We start from the raw sequence: 22,417 nt of genomic DNA, 5'->3' as shown, positions 1-22,417 counted from the left end.
TGGGGCTGGGTTTTTATGTGAGTTTTATTTTTTTTCTCCTCTGAAAAATATATGGATGAACTAGAAGAGAGACAGAGGAGGGAAAAGGGTGATTGGAGATATCAGAGTGCTTCCACATGAACAGACTATAGACACCATAATTCTTTAGCTCAGGAAGCAGACAGAAGAGGTAAGTGTGGCTAGGTGTTTATGAAACAAAGAGACGAAAAGATGAAATGGGAATAATTATTCATTTTTTCTCATAACGCAAACCTAGAGGATACTTAATAAAATGAACAGGTAGCCAGCTTACAACTAATAAAAGAAAGCACATTTCAGAGACTGTATGCTTATATTTTGGAATTCATTGCCACAGAATGTGTGGAAGAGAGAAGTTTAAATGGACTCAGAAGACCTTAGGAAAATGAATGCCTGATGGGTCCACTGAGGAAATAGTCTTTATATTGCATTAAGGAGATATTTCTCACACTTAGAATTTCATGAGAGGGAATACTGATTTTTTCTTTAAATGTATAAATGGCTGGATAACAATCACCATAGCAACAAAAAGAATATCAGGTTAAAGCAGTAAGGAAGGGATCTAATGAATGTAACGTGTGTTTTTTTCCTCCTGGAATATGTTTGTGTAATTCTTTGCCGTATTTCTGCATCCATATTTCTCTGAAGGCATTGCCCATTTTAGCCCTAATGCTGCGTACAGATACTCTGCTGTTTATTGTTGAAAGACTACTTGCCCTGCAGTGACCAAGAGCCATTTACACTGTAGGAATAAACCTTGTAATGTTTTAAGCTAGGGTCATGTACTAGGGAGATCTGACCAGTGGGCCATTCCCAGAGAGCTGCTGCCTTTCCCCCAGCAAAACCCCTCCTACTTACGTGTGGCCCTCCATGGGCCCAGAGAGTTTGTCGCCTCCCACTGAGAAGTTTGGACCACACATAAGTCATGTCTTGTCTTCTAATTTGATCAGGTTTGACCTGTGTAAAAGCTTTTCTCAACACTTTGGGAACATCAAAGCATCAGGTGCAATATTAAATGAGCTTTGTAGTAATTATATAAACTTACTAAATTATTGAATCCTTCCAAACATGATGTAGGGCTCTCTTATAAAGCTTCTTGGAGCTCAGTGTTTATTTTTAAAGCTATGGTAAGGAATCCGAAAGGCAAGCCTTTAAGCATTACACATAGTACAAGCTGTCTTTCCTACCTGCTTTCATTTCTTACCTTTGACTACTTTGCTGAAATTACCACATCCTTTCTAGTGATGGAGTTTTGCTGGTACATGTTAGTTTGTGGAGCTGGGGAAAAGTATTTATTACTGTAATCTTTCTTATACACCATATGTGCACTGTCTGTCACTGCGTAAAATTGCTCAGAAGTTCTGAAATTCCAGGGTTGTTTTTTTAAAGCTAAAGTCTCTGCAATGTTGATTCGAAGTGGGAAAAAACAAAGGAGGGCAAAAGCTTTGTAAGCAAACGGTTTGTAAACAGTAACATGGAAAAGTATTTTCCACGCTTACTGTGGTTTCTGTATGAAGAACAATCAAAAGTTAGCTAAGTGTATTGTTATATTCCTTGTGAATACTTAGCAACTGGTATATAGTTTATATAAATGATAATACCTATGGATATAATGTTTGTATATTCTCTGCTAATTGGCTTTGTGAGCAAGCTGATTTTATTTGCCTTACAAAACCTGCTCTATGTATGTAACAAAGCCAAAGGGATAAATATATTTTTTGAAAGCTGTCTCAATACAGCTTGTTAATTAAAACCATTAAATGTATATCATTACACAGAAGAAAATCCATATTTTACTTAATACTCTCTACAGTTCTTCTGTTTCTTGGAGAGGTAATTATTCATTACCAAACACCAAGTTACGGGTTTTTTACTCAGTTGTTTTCTTTGTTGTTGAGGAGAAAAATGTCTGCAAATTGTTGAAGTCATTTTGTGTCACATTCTATCAGAAGCAAGGATAAAGATGAAGTCATGTTGTAAAAATCAAAATAAGGGAAAGTTCAGTAAAAACTGAACTTTTGAATTTATTACAGGAATTTTCAGTGTTCCATAGATATAGGTCTAGACTCCAGTGCCGATAACCAGAGCTGGTCAAAATTCACTTAAAACCTTCAGCAGGGAAACTTTGGCATTTAGGGTTGTTACCTATGTCACCAGAGAATATTAACTTCTCTTGACAGCAATCCTGATAAAATATTAATTGTTTTTTAAAATGTTCATTTTAAAGTACCAACATTTTGTCTAAGACTTTGACTTTTTTTGTGTTACATTTTAAAATTTGTTTTATAAATTACATTTATAAATCCACACCTTTTGAATTAAAATGTGAATAGGATATCTTTTCCTCTAGAACACTGTCCTTATTGTTATATCAAGGCTGCCACCAAAATATCATGAGGTAATTTGATAACAGCAATAGTAGGAAAATGAAATAAAATAACAAGTGTATACAAATTTGATGGAAAATGTAAGACACTGAATCTCAAAGCTTTGCAAATGAAAATTTTAGTAAAAATTTTATTTCTTAAGTGATTTTCTACAAAAAAATACTCTTGAAGTTGTGGAGCTTTTCAAAAGTATCTGAAGTTTGAGAGAAGAGCATTTTTCAATACAGGATTGAGAGCTAGCTCAACAGGTGATACCAAAGAGTGGGCTGAACTTCGCTTTCATTCTGAGATGACTCAGTGCTATCAATGAGAATCAGAAAGTGAATTCATGATGGCCAAACTCAGAAGGTCTTCAGCGGGTGAAATCGCACCATGGTGTCTTTCTCACATGACCGCAGAATGGGCCAAGCTATGAAAAGTTCAGTTGTTAGAACTGCAGATATACATACAGGTTTCTCGAATGTGTAGTGAGAAGTCAAATCATTCCACTCTGATAATATCCAAGAAATCCAGTAAAAATTCAGCTCAAAAAAAGAGCAGATGTTTTGCCATAGTCAATTGTAGCGTGCTGATTAATTCCTAAGTGCAGAGCTGTTGTGTAGAATGACTGGAAAAGATACCAGGTCCTGACAGTTGTCTGGCTACACAATCTTCTCTTGCTCTCCCTCCCCAGTAAAATTCTCAGAACATCACTACAAGGAGGTATTCGGTTACTACACTGCACAAGGCAGGTCAAGAACCTATATAAAATTAACATGAATTTGTATTTGTTCTTAGATCCAACTTTTCAATGATCTTTTTGTTTACAAAACAGTCTGCTGAGTTTACTATTGCATAGATAACAAGGGTAGTTCTGCTGTCAGAAGCTAGTAATTTCCCACCAAAGATTATTTGGAAACATTGAAAATGAACCTGTTCTCTGTGAAATGGATTTGTTTCGGTTTTACCCACACATAATGAGTAATGGCAAGGGGAATTCTTTCAGTTTTGTCCACAAGCGGCTACTCTTGAACTACCTGACTTTCAGTATTTAACAGCAGCGTTCAGAGTATCCTCGGATTCTGGCACTTGCCATCTCTCACTGGGCAGCAATTTGGTTTGTTTTTAAAATTGCAAAAGAAAGATGAAGGGCTTGTTTGTCTTCCAGATAGGTAACCCAGTGGTAAGGAGCTCATGCTGTAGGGTGTTTCAGCCACTCATTTGTGACATCTGTTGTGGACTTTATATTTGGATTGGTCCAACTTTTGTGACTACTTATCAGTTTTAATTTTTTGCTTAGAGGCCTAGTTGTTCATATCCACCGGTAATTTACGACGCCCCTGGGAAGTGCCTGATTCAGCAGTATCTTAGGTACTCACAGTTTATTCAACCTTTAGAAGAATTGTGATGCTGCACGTACTTCCTTTGCTATAGCAACACTGCCATCTGATTCAACAACAGCATTGCTATGCTATAGCATGTTCATATTTTAAAGCCTTGAAAAGTGGCAAAAGTGCAGATGGACAGGGGTGGAAGTCATCTGACTGCTTTACAAGAGAAAAACCTGCGAAATCCTAGAAGAAAACAGCTCAAATTTATTTTTAACACCATTTTCACAGCATTTTGATTTTGTGTTAGGGAAAAGAAATGCAAAAATTTGGGGACAGAGTAATACTTCACTGCACTTTATAGAGAAGCCATCAGAGGATAATATTCTTGTTCATATTGTTTTTATCACTCTTATGATTGCTTCATTTAATACTACATCTTTTCCAGTGCCTGTGTTGCTGCACTAATAACATCAGCATTTTGCAGTCACTGCTCCTTCAAAGACTAGTATTAATTGAAGCAATTTATTCTACCAGAGCTGAAGATGGCCTATTTATACTTTTATATAATGAATATTAACAGGTTACATTTATCTTGTCATGTCCTGTCAGCTCCTTTTTCTGCTTCATGTGGATTTGCTGCCCCGTACATGCTTTGCTTGGGCTTGGCACAGTAGAACATAGGTGTTTCTCTGTGTTGCATGAGAGATCGGAGTTGCTCACAAGCTATCACAATATGGAAAGGGAAGCAATCCTGAATTGGTGTCATTGCTCCTTCAATGACTTGCTGGCAAAATAATGTCTCATTCTGCCAATTAGTGGAGCAATAGCCTATTTCAGCAAAAATATAATACTCATAATTTATGTCCTTCAACATAATGTTAAATGTGATATATATGCAATATAAAATAAAAAGTATATGATGCTGGTACACTCCCAAGGGGTATGAGAAGTCTTACACTCTGTCAATAAAAGCTGTAGGGTTACAGAAAACTACTACTTCAATTCTGCATCAAACTCCTGAGTCACAGTACTGCAGAAAGCTACTGCATACACAAATGTGTGTACAAGAATATCTTATCTTCCTTGAAATTAGCAGTATAAGGCATAATGTGTCTAATCTTCATTTCTGTTGTAGAGCTCTACTATATGTAAAATAGTTGGCTTTTAATAACATGGCCATCACATTTAATTGAACTGATCTTTGGCTAATGAAAAACATAAAGGAAACTACTTCTTCTCACATCAAAATATTTTATATTCTCTGCAATGAAGAACCATAAAAATAGTGGAGCAAGATACTGCTGAGTTATGCTAGGTAAGGTCAAAATTGTTAATTGCAGTGAACAGCGCAGTTTATAGAGCAAGATCTGAATAAATACACAGGCTTCTAGAGAATGAATATTAATGCTGAAATACCTGTACCAAATCCTCTGTTTGTAGTTCTCTGTCCTCCTAAACTACGCCCAGAGTTCTGGGTTAGGTGTTGTAGTTTTTGCCCTCTAGGTTTTCCCTATCTATTATGCAGAAATTATTGTAAATGACATGGAGAGAGGGACCCTATATCCTAGACTCTACTCTCTGGATGATAGTGGTTTAATACTGTAATTGATCTTACATGGCAAAAACATGTTTCTGATACTAATTTGCATTTTTTTAATGTAGTTTTTATCACTTTTCATTGGTTTTGAGCCCTTTGCATTATTTTGAAATTTTCATTCCAATTTGTATAAGTTTTCTGCTTCTTATTATGCAGCTTCTTGCCGAAGTACATGATGTTCGTACAATGGGAGATTTGTTTCCCTAAATCTTGAATAAGAATTTCACAGGACTATCTACGTGATAGTGACTCAGTTAATGCTATTCTCTCTTAATTGTGAGCCAGTTCTCTTACATGGTTTGAAGGGCATTATGCTACTTCAAGGGCAGTCTTCGTGTGGTGTCTTAATCCTAGACATTTGCCATTTATCTCGCTGGCTTCTCAGAAGAGCAGTGGTGTATATCTGTTTCCTTAGATATGTCAGTTCAGGTCAATTGCTCTCTCCTACTCAAATCCCTCCTTCAGTGTTCTTGAACTTTCTTTATTTTCTATTCTAGTTCTATGCTCAGTTAACTTTATATAAGTGTAACTCTCAGGATCCAATGGTATTACGTAGGTTTGTTAAGTTAAAGCACAATTCTAAGTGATTGTAGGCTGGGACCTTAAATTGCTCCAGTGCACTTTCTACAGTTTCTTCTGGCTGAGTTCTAGGAATGGCTTCATTTCAGCAGCGGGGAATGGATTTTTCTATTGGAGATGAAAATACCTGAGGTTTTCAAGTATTCAGGAATTATGCCATTCATCCTAAAGACTAAACCAATACCTTTGCCCTTTGTGAATGATAACATGCTCCCATACTAGCCTTAAAGATGGTGATTAATCCACTCACCTAAGATTTGGCAAACTGATGAGATCACAGGCTAAACCTTGCACTCTGGGACTTGAAGGAAGTTGTTCCACATATGAGATAAGTATCCTAATCACCTTTGGCTGGGATCCAGCATTATATGAAACACTGGTTCAGATCCGATATCTCTGGTGAATTCAGGAACCACCAGGCTGTCAAGCTGTTCTTTGATTTCCTTCATATATGCACTTTCTCATATCCTGGATGTGCCAAACCTTTCCCGTGAAAAATTGTTTTGTTTAGAAATACCCGGAAAAGCTCTGCCCTCATATCTATTCCTCATTTCACAGTCCACATTGAGAATGAATAAATGTTTCTAGGAAATTGTTTGTATTTCATATGAAAGGGTCTCTGTAGATTATTAGAAGTCAGCAGCAGTAGCTCCATTGTCTTATATCTAGTTTTGTTTCTAATTTTCCCATTTCTTAGTCGTCGTTATCTTAGATATTCACAGTTGTGTCTTTTACTCTTCTTGTACAAACTGACTCCTCCACCCCAGTAGTAGTTGTCCTGTTCTCCCTCGATTTTCTTCCAGCATGCCTAAATCTTGTTCAGACAGATGCTAAACACAGTATTAAGACTGTATATTCTTCTCAGCTGTGTTGTGACTGCTCTCTCTGCAGCTTATGCCATGAGACATGTAGAGTCCAAAACCACACTGGTACTTCTGCAGCTGTACCACATTACAAGCTCATCATCCCTTTGCAGCTCGCTTTCACCCTGCACAATTTTTTAACATTAATTTCTGTGTTTGTTTCTTCAATTGAAGTATCTGTATTTCTCATTTTTCCTTTTCATAAGTGTTCGCTTCTAGTTATGCAAGATGCGTATTATTATTTCATGTCTGGATTCTTACACTCTCATTTATTTTTCTCACTGTTCTGGTCTGACATATTTGCAGTACTTCCCAGTTTTGAGATATCTTTGCTTCTTAGACATTTTAATTTTAGTAATTTGCTATTTCCTGTTCCAAATCATTAAAAAAGCTATAAGTAAATAAAATCTTAATATTGACTTACTCTAAGCTACCTCAGAACTTCTCTCCTCATCTTAATACATCGTTCTTCATTGTTGCTTAGAAGCTAGTCTATAAATCACGTGATATTGTCCTTATTCAGGAAACAAATTCAAATTGTCCTAGGTGAGGTTTCACAAGACCCTGTATGAAACAAAACTAAAATTCAGATACAGGTATATTGTTCTCTTCATTCCAGCTACCTATTAATTCTGCAGCACTATTAAAAAAGCAGTCCAGTTTGTCTAGAATGACTTGTTCATTCCAAGGTGTTGCTGCCTAATGCTCATCTTCTTGTGATTCTCTAGAGATGTTTTATTATCATTTATATAGCACCATAAATTTGCAAAACACTAAAATTAGAACAAGCTCTGTTCTTCTCACATTCTTAAAGGCCCATTAAAGCATCAACAGTCACATCAATGTGCTTCACTGTCCTGCACAGAAAACCAGGGTCCTGTTGGACAAACAACAGTGGCATGGTAGTCCCAGAGGAGGCAGCCCTTCCCTATCCTCCACTTTTTCTTAGTTTGTATTGGCTAGGCATTGCCTTTAAAGAGATTACTGTCTCAGGAGATGGATGATGCTCTTTGCTGATGTATTGGGAATGGGACAGAGCAGCTTTCCATGATCTCCCTGCCCTTCTCTGAACATTTACCATGCAGATGCAATCCTTGTGTGGCCCCTTAATGGCAAACTGAACATTTTGAGCATTGAACAGGATGTGATAATATTTTCACCCAAAAGACTGAGAGTTTCTGTACCACTTAAGACTTGGTTCACAAGCTTCTGCTTCATAGTTTTAATATGTCTTGGAGTTCTCGGTGGCTCTATGGCTATGGGTGCATAGGTATTCCAATCCCACCGAAGATGTTCAGAAGCAAGCTACATCTTTAATATAAAAAAATGCAGAATATCAGAGTGGAATAAACATCTGGACACAGATGACTTGCAGGTATTCCACTGCAAACAAGATTTGAGTTATGCTGGACCACACAATATAGCTTAAATCAGTTCAGCTGGTGATCTTGTCCAGTATCTTATCCCTAATAATGACTAGAAGCTTATGCTTTACAGTAGAAATGTTAGAATATTCCTAATAATTAAGTAGATGTTATAGAAATAAATTGTATCGGTGTTTGGATTGGCTTGCAACTATGAGAATTGATACCATTGTATTTTCCTAATCCTGTTTTATGTAACTATGGAATACATAAATACACAGTCCAAAATGTTTTTTAAACTTTTCTTAATTATGGTCCCATATTTCAAATGAAAAGATCTTGGTACCTTTGAGGCAACTCCTGTTTCCATAAAAATGGAAATCATGTTTCAGGGAATCCTGTCAGTTCCTTAAGAATGACACATAATCCAATGTGTGAGTCCTACTAATACCTTGTTGTGAATGATATTGAATGACAGCAAATTCTCTACACTACTGATATACTGCATTTAAAAAAGAATCATGGACTTAAATGTAAATATTTGTTTTACTTACTATTTAAATGGAATTCCTTTTATTCCTTAGAATGGCAACAGAGGAGTGTCCAATTTGCTCCATTTATTTAATGGACCACTGCCTTATTTCATATTTGTCTCCCATAAACATTAATTTTCTTGTTTACATTTTGTTTGTTTGGGGTTTTTTTTGATTATCATGTTCACTCATAAAATCTGCTTTATTATGTTAAATGTTTCAGTAAGTGTTTAGCCATATTGCAAGACTGACAAAGGGAGTGAGGCCGCAAAATATACATACATGGTACAAGGACATCATAGCTGATATACACTATGTTGACTTCAAGTTTAGGAAAAAAGTTGTCATTGAAGTGAAATCTGTTTCAGTTCAACTTTAATCTAAAAGCATTATCAGATTGTGAGTGGCATAGCATAATTTATTTAATTCCATGCCCAGAACAGCTTTCATATTCACAGAAAATGTGCTCTGGGTTGATACAGGTGTTTCTGTCTCATGGCATGACAACCACCTGCCTTGCACTCTCTTCGATTTCCTGTCTGTCAGAAATTTTTCAGGTTTCAAGGCAGGGGTTTCCAAATTTCATTTCTTTGGATAGTATAACCTTAGCTCCAAAGGAGTCACCAGATAAAAGTTTTCAGGTTTTGGTAAGATAGAAGATGCATGCTCTGGATTGATTGTAGCCCTTTCAAACATTACTATACATATGCTGAAAATTATCTTGTTTTATTTCTTATGGGACTCACATTTTCCGTGAAAAGTAGATCATGTTTAGGATGGTGTCATACTTAAAATTATGTTAGATAGCAGTGACATGCGTTATTTGGACAGCAACTACTGCATCATAAACTAAAATAGTTTAAATTTTCTTATTCACTGTTGTGATAGAAACATTAAATATTCACTTTTTATGCTAATGTCAGTTTTCAACTGTATTTACTAGTAGTTTGGGATAATTTTCATTTCCATTTGTTTGGGACCGAGACAGACATTTGCCATAGTCCAGTGGTGTTAGCGTTCACAGCAGAGTTAGGAAAACTAATTTAAGTTACTGATTTTAAGGAATATGTAATTGTTGTGTAATAGAGAAGCATTGAACATGCGGACTTTGCAGACAAACAGATGTATAACAGATAACTGTATTTATCATCAGTTTCATCTCCTGAAGGAAGTGGCATGCAGGCTCTCAATCTAATTGATTAAGTTCACAGGAGGTAGTAAATCTTGCAAATCAGTGATTAATGCGTGCAGCCTTGATTTATTTGAGCAGAAGGATTGTTTGTCTCATTGTGCTCATAAGGGTCTTCACACTTCTGTGGAGTTGTTTCTGATATTTTAACATCTTTGTTGGTGACATGGACAGTAGGATTGAGTGCACCCTCAGCAAGTTTGCCGATGACACCAAGTTTTGTGGTGCGGTCGACACGCTGGAGGGAAGGGATGCCATCCAGAGGGGGGCCTGTGTGAACCTCATGAAGTTCAACAAGGCCAAGTGCAAGGTCCTGCACATGGGTTGGGGTAATCCCAAGCACAAATACAGGCTGGACAGAGAATGGATTGAGAGCAGCCCTGAGGAGAAGGACTTGGGGGTGTTGGTTGACGAGAAGCTCAACATGACTTGGCAATGTGCGTTTGCAGCCCAGAAAGCCAACTGTATCCTGGGCTGCATCAAAAGAGGCGTGACCAGCAGGGCAAGGGAGGTGATTCTCCCCCTCTACTCTGCTCTCATGAGGCCCCACCTGGAGTACTGCACCCACCTCTGGGGGCCCCAACGTAAGGAGGACATGGACCTGTTGGAGCAAGTCCAGAGGAGGGCCACAAAGATGATCAGAGGGCTGGAGCACCTCTCCTATGCAGACAGGCTGAGAGAGTTGGGGTTGCTCAGCCTGGAGAAGAGGCTCTGGGCAGACCTTATAGCAGCCTTCCAGTACCTAAAGGGGGCCTACAAGAAAGCTGGTGAGGGACTTTTTACAAGGGCATATAGTGATAGGACAAGGGATAATGGCTTTAAACTGCAAGAGGGTAGGTTTAGATTAGATGTAAGGCAGAAGTTCTTCACTGTGAGGGTGGTGAGGCACTGGAACAGGTTTCCCAGAGAGGTTGTGGATGCCCCCTCCCTGGAAGCATTCAAGGCCAGGTTGGACGGGGCTTTGAGCAACCTGGTCTAGTGGAAGGTGTCCCTGCCTATGGCAGGGGAGTGGGAACTAGATGATCTTTAAGGTCCCTTCCAACCCAAACTGTTCTATGATTCTATTATATACTCTGGTGTGAGTTTACCATGACTTCTCAATGTGATTTCCCCTGGGGAACTAATCGCTCAAGTAAGTGTTGGGCAGCCAGCAGCTGCATCATTAACAAAGTTATGAAACTCCTTTGTAAAATTTGACTTCTAATTTGTTGATGGAAACTTGGGAACCTTAAAGTTACATTGACATCAAGTTTTCTTTGGAGGTCCTGACAGATACCAGTACCTTTCAGGACAAAGTCCTGAACAGCAAGTTCAAGAGGCATACTTTCGATGATATCCTTTATTGTTTGACATTCCTAGGTTGTCTAGGCATGTAATTGTTTTGCTTGTGTGTTGACTATATGTGTTTGGAGCTATACATTGCTTGTGGAGGTTGAAAACAATGTTACAATTGTGACTTTCCAAGCTTTTCCTTGCAGTTCTGGTTGAAAATGCAGTAAATATTGATAATGATCAGAAACATGTCTTGAGTCAGAATTTTTCAACAAGTCACCTTTTTCTCTGAATTTCACATTTGTTTTCTCTGGTTTGTCTTTATTGGATGATTGAGCTTCTGATGTATGGCTAGAACTATAGGATTCCCAGCAATACACCTATTTTAGAAAGAGAAGCTAGGAAGAAAGTTTAAGTTGAAAAGCTTTAATAAAGTAGCTGTTTTCAAAACTTGAACTCCCATAACGGAATAACTTGAGAATCAAAAAAACCCCCACCCAGACTGCCATTAAATATATGTTCCAGAGACCATTGATTTTTTTAAATACATCCTACAAGTGCTGATTCTGCAGTTTGTCATAATCAGACCTAAAGGCCCTTTATCTAATATCAGCTGATGGCTGTGCTACAACCTTTGGCTTCAGACTTCTGGTAGGAACATGGTATGTGTTTCTACAGAGAATGGAACTTTAACTGCCTTATCAAATAACAGCAGTACTCATTGTGTTTAACAGTGCTGGAAATTAGTTTCTCAGGCACTGATCTTGACAGGTCAAGTGTCACAAATTGATAGACATAAATGCAAATACATCGGTCCTGTAAACAAAATTCTGTCTGCAAGAAGTAGAAGTTAAAACTGGCACAATTCTGAACAAATGAAATGTTCCGAAGCACAAGGATGCACAGGAAAAATCCCTTCTGGAAATGGTTTTCCTCATGTTCCATTTATCAACTTTATCTGCATAGTTTGCATTTTAGAGACTGAAAAGTTTTTGCCTCCATAGAGAACACTATGGAGTTCTGTGCTGAAGTGAAATACGCTCCTCCTCCTTGCACTTACCCCTACTGCATAAAAGAGGAATCTTTGTCTTGCTCCTTTTGAATAAAAGGAGTAAATTTATGATTTTGCACTGGCATGTCTCCAGTTCCTTTTTGGAATTGTTAAGAGTTAATGCAGAATGTGAAATGTAGGGTATTCGAAAAGTCTAATGTCTTGACATGAAATCAGCTAGAACTTTTGAAAGGAAAAGGAGTGGGAGAAGGAATTGAAATGTCAGTCCACCAGCAGTGAAGTAATAAATGAATGTGTTACGTTTTCCATTTTTTAATAAATATTTAATCATCATCTGTAGATTGTGCAAGCCATTTGGCCAAAACTTTCTATGCATCTTTATCATATACTTACTGCATAGGACAGCTGAAGAAGGCTTAGACAGTGAACTTTCTTTACAGATTTGAGACACAATATATACCACACAAACCTAAACTGGTCTTTGAAGTCTGTTGAACCACACTGATTTATGCCAGATGACAAATTCATCAATTTGGTTTGGCAATAGCAAAAGCTAAGAAACATCTGGGCATATTTCAGAGCAAGCATCTAAATTTGAATTTAGAAGGCACCATGGCTATAGGTATCTACCTGTATTGCTGCAGACACTTTTATGTGTAGAAGCTCATCTGTCACTCCAAACTGGCATCACAGGGGAAGAATTTTCAATCTGAGATACTTCAGCTTTCAGGAGTATCATTAGAAAGCCGAATATTATTCAGTCATTCTCTTCCTCTGTCCCCCAGGTCATCTGCATAAAAGGAGGTGTAGTTTAATTCTTTCCTCTCCTGTGTGTCAACTTTGAAGATTTAGTGACTACAGAATAATTTTCATCAGTTGTGATAGTTATGATGGCTGAATATTCACTGAATGTCCTTTTCTGGTTCCCTGTTTATTGGTTTAGTACAACAAAACAAAAATAAAACTATGCAGATCTTTCCCATCACATTTTATTTGTTGGTTTGATTTTTGAGGCTTTAGGATAAAACTGAAGTCATAGAAGTAAATCATGTAGGACATCTAGCCATAGGCATTTTCAGTGAAATAAGTTCTTTCCAAGAAGGTTTTGACTTGTTACGTGAAAATTAGCTTCTGGCAGGAAGAAACCACATTTCACAGATTTTGGCCTATGTTTAATTTCTACAGGGCACGCCTTCAGCTAACACCACTGCTTCCACGTATGGGAGCATAGTATTGGTGTTTAAGAGTAGAGCTGAAAAAAAAGAAGGAAACAGTTTCTACTTGATACTGTTCATGACTCTTCTGAACAAAATGACACCTTCTGTTTGAAGGCAAAAGGAGTGTCTGACTGCTGCTGCTGAAGAGCGTATTTAGTTTGAATAATCCAAAGGTCACTGAAGATTGACTTTTCTGTTGAACTTATTCTATTGAATTTTACTGCATTTCTCTTCAGAATATGCAGTAAAATTGATTTTTAAAGCAATACATTTAATTGAAAAATAAAATATTTAGATGTAACATTCCAGGGAGATATCCTGAAAACACGCATCCAGGTACATCTAGCAGATGCATGAAGTACTGGTAGATACGAGATATTTGGTCATCAGGAGCCTGGGAACTTGAGAGGCTGTCATTGTTTTACTGATGAGGCAGAAGCAGGGCAAGAACAAAGAAAATAGACTTAAGATAGGATCTAAAGAAAGTCCGAGAGAGGAGACAGTTTGACACCGTAGAATCTGTGTCAAGAATTTATGACTATGAGTGAGCGAGAATGTTGTGCACCAGGAAAAAAGGCTGATCTTTGATAAGCAGTAAGGAATGATTTGAAAAGTAGGAGGGGATCTGAGCAGAGAGGGAGATATGGGATACTGAGACCACAGATAATCCTGAGGACTGTCAGGCAATATAAACTTACTGGAGAGAAATGTTGTATCAGAGTGATCTAAGTGAAATAATACGACAAATACTACAGATAATAGAGCAGTTATATTACAGGCATCGATGTAAATACATTCAGGCAAGGTACTTGTTTATGTCTGTCCTCTGAATCTCACTAATTCTGATTCTGCATTTATAAAAGCCACACATCTCTCATCCTCTCTATATCAGTTCTGGATTCAGTCATGCTACTGTTAAATGTTTATGTAAATACTGAAAGATTTCTGCCTAACAGTCCTTCAGCCTCACTGTCCTTTCTGTTCTAGTTGGCAACGTGGGACTCTGAGAAAGGACTGAATGGTAGCCTACAAGAACGACGTCTGGGCAATGACTTGCAAGGATTGACACTCAAAGTGGTGACTGTCTTGGTATGATCCCATTTGAGTTCAGGAAAGAAAATGCTCAAAATAAAAAGGATCTGACTGAGTATTTTGGGCACTTCCCACAGTATTTTTCCCTATCATTTTCAGTTCTGTATTTTTGGATGTTCAGTTGCATAAGCAAGGAAGATAGATGATGGCCTTTTATTATTTTATGTGAAGCTGTGCACTGTCAGAGATACAGAGCATTTGTTTGTTTGCTTATGCTGTTTTTCTGCACTGTAATTCCTACTGGGCATGGAAGCAGCACAGGGCCTGAGTGCACAGGGGTGCATTCCACATACCGTACTCTAACTCGGATATGCAGTTTCCAACATTTCATGTATTTTAAGATCAGATGGGCCAATTATGATAATCTAATCTTGGCTCTTGTACACTGCAGGCTGTAAAATTTAATCAAGTGTTTCCTCCATCAAGCGCATAAATTCCCGTTGAGATAAGCTATATCTTTTAGAAAGGCATAATCTTTCAAAAAAACCATTACGCTTTTGGGACTACTGTCTGTTAGTATCCAGAGTGGTAGCAGAGCTCCTCTCACCTAAGTGCTAAATTAGGGGCAATTTAGGACTTTAATGCATTCCTGCCTAAAATATTGTAGTTTGCAGATTGCAGAATGCGGTGCCTTTTTGTGTTTTTTATTTCTCTTTTTCTGAATCATGGTACAAATAGGAAGTACCACATAAGATCACTAAGGCATTCCCCCCAGCCCCCAGTTTTCTTTCCTCTGTCTGGTGACAGGCAAGGTTATGCTGTAGCTTATGTGGGAGGCGAGCAGATCCCTTCCAGGAGAATGTCAATAGCGGGTTGCAAAGGCAGCCAGCTGCAGTAGCTGTGCTGCCAGCAGTCCTGGTGTTCCCCTACAGGAGAGCAGGACACCCATGCCTGACAGAAAACATACCACAAAATGCTGCATTGCCTTGGTCCCAAAACAGACTTTAATTTAAAGTACTCCAGGAACCAGTACCCATGAAGGTTATTCTTTGAATTTTCAAAATTTTAAATACTCACAAAATGTAGCAGGTTTAGCTCTTGTTTCAGTATGTCTCCTGGATAAAAGATAAATCATTGTCTGCAAAAGATGACTTTCTAGATCTGATATGGTCTCAAATAGATGAAGAGTAGTAATGTTCTTATCTAGGACTTAGGTACTTAACTTAATATCTATATTCTAGACAGCTAGTTAAGACACTAAAGTAGGTGTCTATGCCCTCTTTATAGTCAGCGAGAAGAGGCAGGTACTTCAGAGAGCAATTCATCCTGTGGGCCCCAGGAAGCTGCTAGAGGGGGTTGAATTGTCTTCTGGAGTCTCTGCCTCTTCTCAAGAGCTGTGGAAAACCCAAGGCCACATAGGACTCGGGTGCTGAGGCAGTGGTATCCAGTTGGGATCCCTCATAGTATCCCGTATGGCCTACAGTTTTTGCCTCAGAAGGTTATGAGTGTCTCAAAATCTGTGCCAAGTTGTCCAGAATTAACTCAGGAAACATCCTTTTGCTAAGAGAAGCAAACTAAAAAAACTTATTTCAATTATCAGTTAAGATATTGGTTTGTTCTCAGGAAGAACCTTTTGTGATGGTGGCAGAGAACATACTTGGGCAACCAAAACGATATAAAGGATTTTCCATTGATGTCCTGGATGCACTTGCCAAGAATCTGGGCTTCAAGTATGAGATATATCAAGCTCCTGATGGCAAATATGGACAGCAGCTCCAAAACAGCTCCTGGAATGGCATGATTGGAGAACTCATTAACAAGGTATAAGGAAAACAAGCTGCATTAAAAAAAAAAAAAAAAAAGAAAAAAAAGACTCTTCAGAGTAGGACATCAAGGCTTTGTAAGGAGGTTGTTTAAATTCTCCCCTTCCTCCATTCCAAATTACAAGAGAATGAATTAGGGTGAAAGCACCAGTGCAGAACACTTCTGAGCTATGGGTGGTTTGAGTATGGTGTAAACCGTGCATTTTAAGACCCTGTATACAGAGTAGGAACTAGAGAGTCTCTTCTATTTACTCCCAACTGTTCTCAACATAAATTATATCAGTGTAAATCTGTGTGTTTACATAGCTGTAAGACTAAGAAGAGAGGACATGTATGTGTGTGTGACTGAATGTCTACAGAAAATAAATAATGTATTCTTCTTAAAATACTAATTATTATTATTTTAATTTTTTTCATTATGTCTTTGCTACTTGTTTTTAGGTTTGACTTTATTTGGGTCACTTTGTGGCAATGTGTTTGATAATGATCAACTGTTTGACTCCAAAACAAGAAAAGTGTCCCTAGTAATATAGGAGTGTTTTGAAGGACCACTCCATAAAGGAGTGTTTTGAAGGACCAGAATTTAAACTGATCTCAAGATTATTTGTTCATTTAAAACAGAGAGGACCAAATTTCTTTTCTTAATTACAATCTTGCAAATCAGGAGTAAGTTAATTGAACTCCATTGAAGTAAATGGGGAAAGTTTGTAGCCTAGAATCTCCCAGAGAATGAAATTAGAGTACGTTTTGTTCATGGTCTTGCTGTCTGACATGGGACAATTGTTAATCAGGAAGGAGAGTCAAAGGAATTAATATTCCATGTTGCTGCCCTTTGTAGAAAAGGTTACTCTTCTGCAGTGGAGTTATTAGTGAAAGTGAAAGCTTTCTCATTATCTAGTAAGTAGGTGGCTCAGTATCTGGTAAGTAGATGTTTAGGAAGAAATAGAAGCAATTAAAGCAATAGGAAATGCGTGTATGCCAATGGGATCTTCTTGGTTGGTGCTAGGAAATATAAAGAATTTTTTACTTATTTTGCATTGACATAAGCTGTTTGAATTTCATTGATTTGAAAATGTGGTAAGAAATCCTGTTAAATTTCTTTGGAAATTGCATTCTTTCAAGCAACAAAGTATCTATTATGGTATTTTTTAATGGTATTTCTGCTACTAGCTTTTCCACTGACTCCAAAGGATTTCAAAGCAGACCTCTCACAACTAACATTTGCTTTACTTCCCCAACAAAATGTAGAGATAGGAAACAAAATGTACATTCTATTATTTGAAGATAACTGTTCTTATTAAGATGGAAAAATATTCAAAATCTAATTGCAGCTCTTCAAAAGCTTTGGGAATCTTATTTATTAACTCCTGTTTTATCTTTCATTGGGTTTGTATACTCTTTAAGGACCTTCTACGTGTAAAACCTACTCACTTTAAATGTTGAGGTTAAAGCAGTTTCAGGAACTAAGTTGCCTTTGGTTGCATTCTTCCAGTTACTAATTTTTGCAATCGCTTTATTCATTGTAAAAAACAAACAAAATCTTCCCCCCAGCTGTCATATGAAATCCCTTCACGAATATGGGAAGCTGGCAACTCTGCAGGGAGAACAAATATTAGCTCTTTGCACCTTCCTATCAAATACACAAGCTAAATAAATGGTATTTCTTTCTTATTGCTTGCACCAGGTTAATATGGTTTGGAATTTAGGCATCCTTTGGAAAACAAGTGAGTGTAAAGGTTAAACAAGTTGCACTCATTCCAGAGAGAAGTCAGGGTGATGCTTTTTGTTCTAGAGTACGTTGACAGGTTATGTTTCACTACTCTGCTTTAGACTAGTGCAATTAACTAATGTTCAAAGATTAAACTGATTCTGGTTTTATTTTTAGACAATTTATTTAAATTTGTCTGAACGTGTTAAGTTATAGAAAGAAATGCATGGAGTCACTTGGTTCTTAAAAAGTTTCTCCTTAAGGCTCATGCTGGCCAAATTCTTGGTGAAAGAAGAGGTCTGATCTGTTGTGTTTTTCTCGCAGAGAGCAGACCTAGCCATCTCAGCCATCACTATAACACCAGAACGAGAGAGCGTTGTGGACTTCAGCAAGCGGTACATGGACTATTCTGTGGGGATCTTAATCAAAAAGCCTGAAGAGAAAATCAACATCTTCTCTCTCTTTGCTCCTTTCGACTTTGCGGTGTGGGCTTGCATTGCTGCAGCCATCCCTATAGTTGGTGTCTTGATATTTGTCTTGAACCGGATCCAGGCAGTCAGGGCGCAGAACGCTTCCCAGCCAAGCCCTTCTGCTTCCTCCACCCTTCACAGTGCCATCTGGGTCGTGTACGGTGCTTTTGTTCAGCAAGGTACTTACTCTCTTATAAACACCACTGATAGATGTTCAGAAATGTTCTGCCTTGGGTAAAGCAGGTCAGGACATGTTAGTCTTGGCCAGAACGGTCTAAAGATGAAAGACAAGGCTCGTATGGGGAGGTAATATGTTTTATTTGCCCAGCTGCTGAAAAGTGGGAAGAGGTAGGTAAGTTGGGGGGCAGGTATGTTCTGCTTTTCTGTGTCTCGGTAAGTCCAGAAAGAACACTCGTAGCAGGCTTTTCCACTTTGGGAAAATTATCACGCGATAAATAAACTACAGAGCTGCTTGGTGCAGAATTACACTTCTCCAACTCTGAAACTAGCACCTTCTCTAATTGTTTAAATTTAATTTTAGAAATTTATATGTTTTTGAACTAATGTGGGACAGTTTATCTTTTGGTTCTTTGACGTGAATAGGAAAATGATTTGTAGCCATGTAACTAACTTTACACTCAGGAGTCTCTAGGCATAGGACTAAGCCTATTGAACTCAATAGGATTGCTACCATTAACAAAGCTACTTTTATAAATAATTGTTTGCAAAATCTGCCCACACGGTTTTTGTCCCATATCTATAATGTTAGTACCATTCTTGGAGGGCAGGTTTTGTTGAATGCTAACATACGGTTATGTTAACTTTTTTTCTACATTTTTTTCATTGTGATTGCAAGCTTATAAAGCTTCAGCTGGAAAATCCTTACTATTGCTATGAAATTTGGTCCCTCATCTCATTAAGGTGGCATCGCTGATGGGTTTAAGTACAGTAAGATATAATCAGCACAAACATATGCTGAAGTGACTAGCACCAGTTATATGGTAAGGTTTGGTCTCCAACAATGTTCAAGCATAACTGTGCTTGAAGCCTGCTAGAAAGAAATCTTCATGTTGTTTGAAATGTTGTAAAGAGTGACAATGACACTAATACTTCAGTCTTTGCAGATTTAAATACAGTACAGATAGCACATAAGCCATTGGACAGTTTTGTGGTTTTTTTCCAAATTGAAAATGGCCATTGAAAACAGAATATTACTATGTTCTGAACACTGTAACTATTTAATTCCTGCATATTAATCGTGCTTCACCATTGAACTTTCTTTATTTAGAATATTTTTCATGTTCTGTAGATTTGCTCCTCAATAATTTCCAAGGGAAATATGTTGAAAGATGATTTTCTAGAACAGTAACCAGGGCAAGATGAGGTTGACTGGAGAAAATGTTTGTAAATTATCAGTCTTAACGGAAGCAGTGCTTTTCTCACAGTAAAAGGGCTGTCTGGAGGGGAAGCAGAAATGCAGAGGGATAGCTCCAACAAAGTTGAACATAACAGCGCACACAGAGGGTGATCATAAATGGAAGCTACTGAGAGACCCTCATTTTCTCTGTCTATTTGTAGGGGGCGAATCTACTGTCAATTCTGTGGCTATGCGCATTGTAATGGGAAGCTGGTGGCTCTTCACCCTTATCGTGTGCTCTTCCTACACAGCAAACTTAGCAGCATTTCTCACAGTATCAAGGATGGATAATCCCATAAGGTAAGAGCCTCTTCTTAACATGAAGCTGGAAAACTGGATTTCACAGAAAAGTATTATCTATTTGAGCACTCATTCTTGCAAGAAGGAGATAACTCTAATAAAATACTCTGCTTATTTGCAGTGCCTGCTTTTCTCTTCTCTCTCCGCCCCCCTCTTCACCTTCACCCTAACAACCCCCAAGCAGTTTTGACAGGTGCATGGAGGGGACAATGGCACTTTAATTGTGTGTTTTTCCAGAAGAGAGGTCTTCCATGTTTATATGTATTTTGCTTAACTAGAGCTCTCACTGCTTCAGCTGTCTTTACTTCTTTGTTGAACATCAGAGGGGACTGCCACCTCTAGCAAACTACATAACTTTTCACTTCTCACCTGCAATGTGTAATTCTATGTTCTTAATATTTTGATATATGCTGTTGTTTATACTATTATTTGCATGTAAGGTAATATAGGCGGTCTTTTAAAATATAAACGACCAGATTCAGTGGCATTATTTGCAGAAAAAGCTTCTTCTCTAGGAGGAGAAGATAACCAAAACTGACTCCAGGATAATAGATGTAATATAGCAGTTGTTTTATTAAATTTATATATAATTCTCTACAGTTGTGTTGGCAATACTGTGATGATAAATTACAGCTTCTGTAACAAACCCAATTTATCTTGCACCTTTGACTTCTTTCCCCTGCTGTTTGCCTACTAATCCATACCCAATGAGAATATTTTCAATAAACCAGGCCTCTGAGCAGCTCGAGAGAGCTGCTGGTTGTTTGGTGGCAATTTTTGTGTGTGTGTGTGTGCGCGCGTGTGTAATCTGTTTTTCTTCAGAAAATTTAAAGGCTGAATAATGTTTTCATTTTTTCTCTCAAAATATGGACAAAATTTCCACCTTCACACTGGCATGGAGTACTGGGAGGGCTGTTCATCTTCTGCAGTCAGTGCTGACAGGATTAGAGTCTGATATCTCATGTTTGATCTGATGGCGATGGAGTGGAGACGTGGCGATGGAGGACGGGCAGTGTGACACAGGCTGTCCTCCTAGAAAATGCTGAGCCAAGGATTTTAGGTGCTAGAGAGTGACACAGTTGCTCTGTCGCTCTCATTTGGGGTTGCACTGGGAAAACTGGGACTCTAAGGTTTGTGCTCAGCTCCTAAAACAGAGGCATTGGCACTTAGGTGAGGCTGGCACTTAAAAAAGCTGCTTTTGCCTTCTCTGTGGTATCTGCAAAGAAGGACATAATTAAGTGCATTTCTCATAAACATAAGTTTAACAGTATTTCCAATTTTTAACTTGCCATTGCATACTTGCAGGTAATGTAACGCTTTGTATGGATATAGTGTTATAATAATAATAAAACCACGCCAAACCATAACAAGCTTTGTTTTTAAATTAATTTTCTGTTAGTTTAGCCAAAATAAGTAGGTTTTAACAGTAATAGAAATAAGAACTGTGTAATTTCTGGAAATAACATGAGAAACTAAATAGAATAAAACTACCACAGAGTATCTGTGAGGCCTGGCTGTAATGGGAATAAAGTTAAGCTCAATGAATAAATTGTTCTTGAAACCCAAGACAGAAATAGTTATCCGGAAAGCTTGAATAATGTTCTTCTCAAAAAAATTCTGAATGTTATAATTCCTTCATGGCAGAAGAAATTGTCCATTTGGTCTACTGAGCACCTCCCAAAACTCAGCAAAGTTCAGAGGAGGACAAAAGTTGGGGTGAAATGCAGTGAGGAGTCTGCAAAAAAAAAGACACAGGTTTAAGAGCAGAACTATGAATTATGAGAGGAGGCCTTTGAGGCTGAGCTATTGCAACATTTACAAGGGGGTTTGATTCCCCTTCTCATTAAAATGAATGGACATCACTAAGAATCTTGAGGAGGAGAGAAGTTATTTCAGTAAAGGAACTGTTCGGTGTTGTTTTGGGACTTTAGAGCCCCATGCCCTTCTACTGTTAGAGATGGCAGCTGAAGAATTATAATTAAATGGCTTTCTATACCTAACAGTAGCTGCCACTTTCCAGGTTCCCAATATCACATCCCCTTGTACAAGGTGAGGATACAGAAGAAAGAAAGCACTCAGCTGTGATCTGCAAACTCCAGCATAGTAATTCATGTGCCAAATCGTAAACGTCTAAGGTAATTTGAGTTGCCATAAGGTTCACTGCCTGTGCTCCAGCTACTTGGCTATAAGGGCAGCGGTCTCTATTAGGTATTGTCAGCCACAATGTGGATTATTCATATTGCCTGGGGTGTCTAAAGTGGTCCTGGATACTTTGGCTTAGGTACCCAATTCATTCCCGAGCTAATCTGAAATAGTAGCTGTCAGA

At 38.0% G+C, this 22,417-nt stretch overlaps 1 protein-coding gene across 8 annotated transcripts in view; it reads left to right on the top strand.

Moving 5' to 3' along the window:
• The window catches only part of GRID1 (glutamate ionotropic receptor delta type subunit 1), a 557,494-nt gene that overhangs the window by 484,492 nt on the left and 50,585 nt on the right, over positions 1-22,417 (top strand). For all 8 annotated transcript variants that reach the window (XM_052799330.1, XM_052799329.1, XM_052799328.1 and 5 more), the window contains 4 exons: positions 14,329-14,430; positions 15,997-16,194; positions 18,229-18,553; positions 19,953-20,091. In XM_052799330.1, the coding sequence (XP_052655290.1) occupies positions 14,329-14,430; positions 15,997-16,194; positions 18,229-18,553; positions 19,953-20,091 (764 nt within the window). The remainder of the gene's footprint in view (positions 1-14,328; positions 14,431-15,996; positions 16,195-18,228; positions 18,554-19,952; positions 20,092-22,417) is intronic.

The sequence above is a fragment of the Harpia harpyja genome, chromosome 10 (genome assembly GCF_026419915.1).
Source record: "Harpia harpyja isolate bHarHar1 chromosome 10, bHarHar1 primary haplotype, whole genome shotgun sequence".
Taxonomy (NCBI): Eukaryota; Metazoa; Chordata; class Aves; order Accipitriformes; family Accipitridae; genus Harpia; species Harpia harpyja.
This window is presented reverse-complemented; position numbering and strand designations above follow the sequence as displayed.